This window comes from Gekko japonicus, unplaced genomic scaffold (assembly GCF_001447785.1).
Source record: "Gekko japonicus isolate JY-2015 unplaced genomic scaffold, Gekko_japonicus_V1.1 scaffold1319, whole genome shotgun sequence".
Taxonomy (NCBI): domain Eukaryota; kingdom Metazoa; phylum Chordata; class Lepidosauria; order Squamata; family Gekkonidae; genus Gekko; species Gekko japonicus.
Window position 1 is genome coordinate 74,511 of NW_015160251.1, and position 7,254 is coordinate 81,764.

Sequence of the window (7,254 nt, forward strand, 5' to 3'; positions counted from 1 at the left end):
CTCGAGAGTCCCTTGGACTGCAAGGAGATCAAATCAGCCAATCCTAAAAGAAATCAACCCTGACTGTTCCCTGGAAGGCCAGATAATGAAACTGAAGCTCAAATACTTTGGCCACCCAATGAGAAGGGAGCCCTCACTGGAGAAGAAGACCCTGATGCTGGGAAAGATTGAAGGTCAAAGAAGACGGGGACGGCAAAGGATGAGATGGTTAGACAGTGTCATCGATGCAACGAACATGCGTCATCGGGACTCAAGCCAGATTACACAATGTGAGTCAAGACAATCGACGGACGGGGCACTCAACAAGCAGTGCACTGGGATTGCAGAAGTCTGGAGCCAACCAGAAATCTAAAAGACAGAACTGAACCACAACATCAGTGTGAACATGACACATTAAGCCGTGCAAAATTACATAGCAGGGTGGAAGCGACACACGGCCGTATAGACCACAGCCCCTAACTGTTTATCCAAGTAACTCTGTGGAACCGTCTTGTCCGGTGCAGCCCTGTTAGTAAAGGTAAGGGTTCCCTTGCTCGAAAGCCAGTCGAGTCCGACTCTAGGGTTGCGGTGCTCATCTCCGTTTCAAAGCTGAAGAGCCAGCGCTGTCCGAAGACGTTTCCGTGGTCATGTGGCCGGCATGACTGAACACCGAGGCGCACAGAACGCTGTTGCCTTCCCGCCGAAGTGGTACCTATTTATCTACTTGCAATCTCTTGCTTTCGAACTGCTAGGTTGGCAGGAGCTGGAACTAGAGACGGGAGCTCACTCCGTCATGCGGCCCACTCGGGTCTCGAACTGCTGAACGACCGACCTTCCACAGCCTGCAGTTCAGCGTCTTAGCCACTTGAGCCACCGCAGCCCTGTTACCTGCACAGAAAAGCCCTCCTGGATAATTCAGTGTTTCACAGTCGGTGTGGAAATCCAGGACTGTGAGAGCTTTCCTGACTTCAGGCGGGCCATTCCGTAAGGCGGGCGGGAGCCCCAAGGGGGAAAGTGAGTGCACAGGCAGTTGTCGATTTTGCCCCTTTGCAAGCCGCCTCCCGGACAGCCATTTCTTCACAGGAAAATGAACCATGGGTCAAAAAGGATGCTTATGTAAGCCCCGTAAATTTGCAACTGACTCACAGCAACCCCAGCACGGGGCTTTGCAGGCTAGTGAGAAGCAGAGGTGGCTGGCCATGGCCTTCCTCTGTGGAGACTTCCTTGGTCGCCTCCCTTCCCAGCGCGCCGACCCTGCTGAGCCTCTGAGATCTGGTGGGATCGGGCTATACCACACCTCCTGGCCTCCCAAAAGACTGCTTACCCCTGATTTTGGTGCTCCAGATTTCATATGCTGCTACAGTCACTGAGAAAAACACCCCAACGATGAACCTTGTGGCGAAACGGGGACCGCCCTCAGCCCTGGGAGACTGAGCAGTCGTTCCGTGGCTCGCAAGCCCCTGAATAGTAATAATAATAATAATAATAATAATAATAATAATAATAATAATAATAATAATAATAATAATAATAATAATAAACAACATATATTCATTTTTAATTGCACACGCCGTCACTGCCTGGTATAGACGTCTTCTGGCTTGGCTCCGTCGTTTTCCGCAGGGCTGCTTGTTGGCCAGGCTTCAGGACCCATATGTCAATCACCACACTGCCACCGCCTGGCCGGAACATCCATTGCAGGGATTCTTTCGTAGCCGAGAAGCTGTTTCACCTTCCAAGCCTCGACCAGGAAGTCCCGACCGTCAGCTAACACCCTCCCACAAGGGATATTGGCGTGCCCACTCTCTCTAAGGAGTGGTTCCTATTTTATCTACTCGCCGAAGCTTTCGAATCACTGGGTGGATGATGAGCTGGGGACAACAGGCTGGCTGCTCACACCAGCGCGGGGCTTGAACCAACACAGTTCAGATGTTAAGACAGTGGGATATACCCACTGTGCCTTCCCACCCTTTCCCGGTGGGGCTATTTCCCTTTGTCACATGCTGCCACCACTCGCTGGATTGACACCGCCTTCCTAGAGGGACAGCGAGATCCCCTCTGGCTGATTTCCCCACCCTTGGGAAGTTGGGACCACACTCTTTGGGTACCCCCTGGAGAGTTGCCAACCCATCCAATTTGGGCCCGTTTGGGTTTCCCTGGCCTCCCTTTTGCCCCTGGTAATGTGCTGAGCGGGGAGGACTAGGTGGTCAAGGCACACCAGGTCTTATTTAACTCAAGGAAGGTTTATTTTAACTACGTACAAGTTAAGCGCAGAAAATAAACACGAGCACATTAACACAACCTGGGCAGAAAATAAACACGATTTAAAACGCCATTCCTCTGTCCTCTACACACACCCCTCTCTGTCTCTGGAGGTGGTGGGAAAAAAAACCAGCCCTCCACCGGACTGGTCACTGGTACTGTTGCCCCCCCGGCTGTCCACCACGGTTTATAGTGGATGCCTTGGAGTTTGAGGCCACAGGAGCCCCCACCTGTCCGCTCCCTGGAAGCTGCCGCCCACGCCGAGTCCACAGGCTGAAGACCAGGCTGAAGACTGAACTCCCCCCCTCAGGAGCCAAAGCCTTTATCTCCCTGGCTCCGCCCCTGGGGTGTGTCCATATTTAAAAAAAAATCCCTACAGCTTCTGGGAACTGTAGGCAGGGAGGTATGGCAGCTCCATTGTTCCCTATGGAGTACCTCCCCCCTCCTAAGGACTACCAGGCTGGCACCCATTTCAACACACACTGCTGCCTCTGCCTGGCAGCCACTTCGTCACAAACCGCGCAGCAGAAAGAACAACAACAACAACACAAGAATAATTACAGGCAGGGGTCATTCCGTAGAAAAAGAGGTGCAGGAGCTCATTAGCATAACTCATTACATAACTCATTAGCATATGCCACACCCCCTGACATCTCTGGAAGTGTGTCATAAGGCAACACCCACCGCTCAGGCTCCACTGGACTGTTCTGGATTGCTAGCTATTGGGGGGGGGGGAGAACGTGCAGATCTGCCCTCACAGAGGAGGGAGAGCTTGTACCTGAAGGCAGGCCGGGGAGGGGGGAGGGCTCTGCAGCTTTCCTGGCTGCTTCTTGCTCTGACTGAGGGCTGCTGGGAGCAGGGGGTGGGGCTTGTTGCATGTGCCCGCCCCCCTTGGCTCCTTGCTGCCAGAGCTCCGCTCCTGTGCGCTCCCGCAGGAAATGATCCCAGATTACAGGTAGATCAGGGTAGATTTGCCTCCCCTGCCTGTCTTTGCCTGCACTGGTGACCAGACACGCTGTTTTGTTTTGTTTTGTTTTGTTTCAGAAGCAGCTCAGGAGGAGAGAAGACCATGCTCCTCAGATGGCAGGTAAAGTGAGACACATCCTTGGCTGACGAGGGAGAGCCAGTGTGGTGGAGGACTTAGGGCAGGGGCGTCGAACTCGTGAGGGCTGGACTTGACAGAAATGAGACCTTGTCGGCCGGGCCATGTGTGTCATAAAATGTAATGCCAGGTAGCAGAGAGATAAACAGTATAAAGGACACAAACACAAAGGGTTTTATTTTACTTAAAATAAAATCATGCTTTATTTCACGGTGTCTGATAACTGACACCTCTTGCTCTGAATGTCTGTGCTGCTGCAATCCTGAGTGTGCTGTTCAGGTGTGTATCTGTAAGCTGCAAACCTACGATGATGCAGCAGCAGCAGCAGAACTGGAAGAAGAAGCAGGAGACGGCCAGTTCCCCTGCGGCCCTGACAGAAGTCCTCCGGGGGCCTGATCCGGCCCCCAGGTCGCATGTTTGACACCCCTGGCTTAGAGTGTCGGACTAGGTTCTGGGAGACCCAGGTTCAAATCCCCAGTGGAGGCCTGCTGGGTGACCTTGTGCCAGTCACCCTCTCCTCCCCAGATTCTTACGGCCTCCTTCTCACTGATGTGATTCCCCCGCCCCCGAGAACAGATGATGAGAACATCCATATACACCTGCTGACATTCAAACTCGCTGTGGTGAAATTGTTAGTTCGCACTTGATTTGCGCCTCTCACCAGTATCGTGTGCCCTGCCGAGTGGGTCTGTGCCTGTGCAGTAGCCACGTGTACAGGTTTTCCTGTGTCAGTTGCTCCGTATGCGTGAGGACGTGAAGGCAGTCGGTTAGAGAAGCTCTTTGTCATGGTGCAGGGCAAAAGTTACATGAGAGGAAACAACCAATGTTCCCCACCACCACCAGTGTTCCCTCTAAGCTGAGTTAGTGTGAGCTAGCTCACAGTTTTTGAGCCTCTGGCTCACACATTCCTGTCTCCGCTCAGGAAAGATGGGGCTCCAGAGCAAACTAATTGATGCAGTGGCCAAATTGCTGCTTGCAGCTTTAATGCCAGGAGCTCACAAAGTAGAATTTTTGCTCACAAGACTCCACAGCTTAGAGGGAACATTGCCCCCCACCCCCAAAATAACTGCAGCTCCTGTAAAAAAAACAAAAACTGTGAATGAGCATGTGCAAATTTCTTAAGAATCCGCCCGCCTTTCCTGTTAACAACCACTGGGTCCTGCAGGCACAAATACATTTTATTGATTGATTGGTTTTATTGACTTTTATCCTGCCCTTCCGGCCTAGGCTGGCTCAGGGCGTCTTACAACAAAATAAAAGTTCTCATAATACATAAAACATGATTCATTACACTAATACAATTCCTGATAAATAATAATACAATAATATAAAAACAGTGTTAAAATCAGGCTTGCTGAAGCATTTCTGTGGGGAATGGCTCTGCACTAAAGTGATCTTTTATTTCCCTCGCACGGCAGAGGAGGGAGGTCAGCAACTTTGAGTACCTCATGTACCTGAACACTCTGGCCGGGCGTTCCTACAGTGATCTCATGCAGTACCCCGTCTTCCCCTGGATCCTAGCTGACTATCATTCCCAGGTGAGATATTTCTGTCCAGCCACCCGCACTGTTCCAGGCAGGTGGCCAACCACACTTATGGAGATGTGTTCTTCGTCATGGCGGTCAGTGCCTGACTTTCCGTATGAACAAGACCATAAGAACATAAGAGAAGCCAATGTTGGATCAGGGCAAAGGCCCATCCAGTCCAACACTCCTGTGTCACACAGTGGCCAAAAAACACCAGGTGCCATCAGGAGGTCCTGCAGTGGGGCCGGGAAACTAGAAGCCCTCCCACTGTTGCCCCCCCCCCAAGCACCAAGGACATAGAGCATCACTTGTCCCAGACTGAGAGTTCCTACCTATACCTTGTGGCTAATAGCCACTGATGGACCCCTGCTCCATAGGTTTATCCATAAGAACATAAGAGAAGCCAATGTTGGATCAGGCCAAAGGCCCATCCAGTCCAACACTGTGTCACACAGGGGCCAGAAATACCAGGTGCCATCAGGAGGTCCAGCAGTGGGGCCAGGGCACTAGAAGCCCTCCCACTGTTGCCCCCCCACCCCAAGCACCAAGAAGACAGAGCATCACTTGCCCCAGAGTCCCTATCTATACCTTGTGGCTCATAGCCACTGATGGACCTCTGCTCCATATGCTTATCCAATTCCATCTTGAAGCTGTCCATGCTTGTAGCCGCCACTACTTCCTGTGGCAGTGAATTCCATGTGTGAAACACTCTTTGGGTGAAGAAGTACTTCCTTTTATCCGTTGTAACCTGACCGCTCAGCAATTTCATGGAGTGCCCACGAGTTCTTGTATTGTGAGGAAGGGAGAAAAGTGTACTTCTTTCTCTACCTGCTCTATCCCATGCATCATCTTATAAACCTCAATCGTGTACTTGTCTTACAGACTTTGGACCTGACCGACCCCAGTGTCTTCCGTGACCTGTCGAAGCCCATGGGGGCTCAGACAGCCAAGAGAAAAGAGAAGTTTATCCAGCGTTATAAAGACGTAGAGAAGACTGAAGGTATGTTAAGTTTCCCCTGAGAGCTGTATGTTCAGAAGGCTTTAGGAGCTGGAGGAGACTGGGGCAGGTAGACAGGTAGGTACGTAGAGAACTTTTTTTTTTCATTTTGAAATGAACACAGTTAAATGTGATGTGATGTATGTGACTGAAAAAAAATTCCTCTCTGGGCATTGAATCATCCAGAAGCTACAAATTCTGACCTGCCTCTTAAGTTTTGTCCATGCTGGGCCATAATGACATCGTTTGAGCTTGAGAGTCTTATTTCCATCTGTGGGCAAATGGTTTCAACCCACATGTGAGCAACAAAGCTAATCAGACTTCCTGGGCCCCCAACCCAGCTGGGCCACCACCTCCTATATGGAAGCCTGAACACCAGGTCGTGACGTTATCAAAGGTAGTCCTACAGTCCCTGAACTCTGCAGTTGCCAGCTACTGTCACAAGTGTTTTAACTTGCAGTTTCTCATGTACTCAACAAGATATTTTCTTGATTCCAGATTCTTCACACTAGCTTACAGTGTTACTGAGTTCAGTTTCCCTTGCATATTTGAGTGTATGTTTCATATAATTTACAAGCATATAATAGGGGAAAGTGGTGGATGTCTGTTGTATGATGGTATTGTCAAATAATAGTAAGAGTTTAATAACTTTTGATTTTCAGTATTACTTTTTATTTACCATTGACACAGCATGAGATATTAATATGCACAAACTCATACTTAGGTAAGAAGTTTTCGCATACAGTAAACTTCAATTATAATCTCCAGTTACAAAAAAACCCAGCTACACTGGATATTGGTGTACAAAGTTCATTGTGAGTACATTCACAAACGTTCAAGGGAACCAACAAATGTAATAGAAAGAGAGTACAACATTCAATCTTCCTAAGGAACTTCTTTTGAGTAAATTAGTAAATGAGAGGAAAATATAGAAACTTCACATTGTGGCCTTCAATGAATCTAAATCTCACCAGTTGTCATTTCAACTCACGTTGTTGCAGTTCAGGGGCAAATTAATGTGGAAGGCACCTACATCACTTCTGCAAAGTTTTCAATTGCCTGTGATGTTTGTGACAGACAGTTCAGAGGGGACTCCGCTTCCCCCCACCGACTACTCCCCCCCCATCCCGCTCCGGTCAGATTAACTTTTTCAGAGCCTCCCCCTCCCTCCAATCTCTCGGTATTCCATTCCAAAACGAGGGAGGGTGTCAGCATGCTGCCATTCTGTTTTCTGTGACCTCTGTGTACATATCCTTTCCCTGTTACACCCGGCTTGGTTTCTATCATCCTGCTCCTGCTTTGGAATGCTTAAGATAACTGCTGGAGGTTGTGTGGGGGAGAAGATGCTGTAATGCTTGCCTATTGATTTTCCCATGAGTACTGCACCT

At 49.7% G+C, this 7,254-nt stretch overlaps 1 protein-coding gene across 1 annotated transcript in view; it reads left to right on the forward strand.

Moving 5' to 3' along the window:
- The first annotated feature begins 4,791 nt into the window (after positions 1-4,791).
- LOC107112962 (WD repeat- and FYVE domain-containing protein 4-like) overlaps positions 4,792-7,254 on the forward strand; it is a 16,791-nt gene continuing 14,328 nt past the window's right edge. The window contains exons 1-2 of the mRNA XM_015414170.1: positions 4,792-4,881; positions 5,752-5,869. Of these exons, the coding sequence (XP_015269656.1) occupies positions 4,792-4,881; positions 5,752-5,869 (208 nt within the window). The remainder of the gene's footprint in view (positions 4,882-5,751; positions 5,870-7,254) is intronic.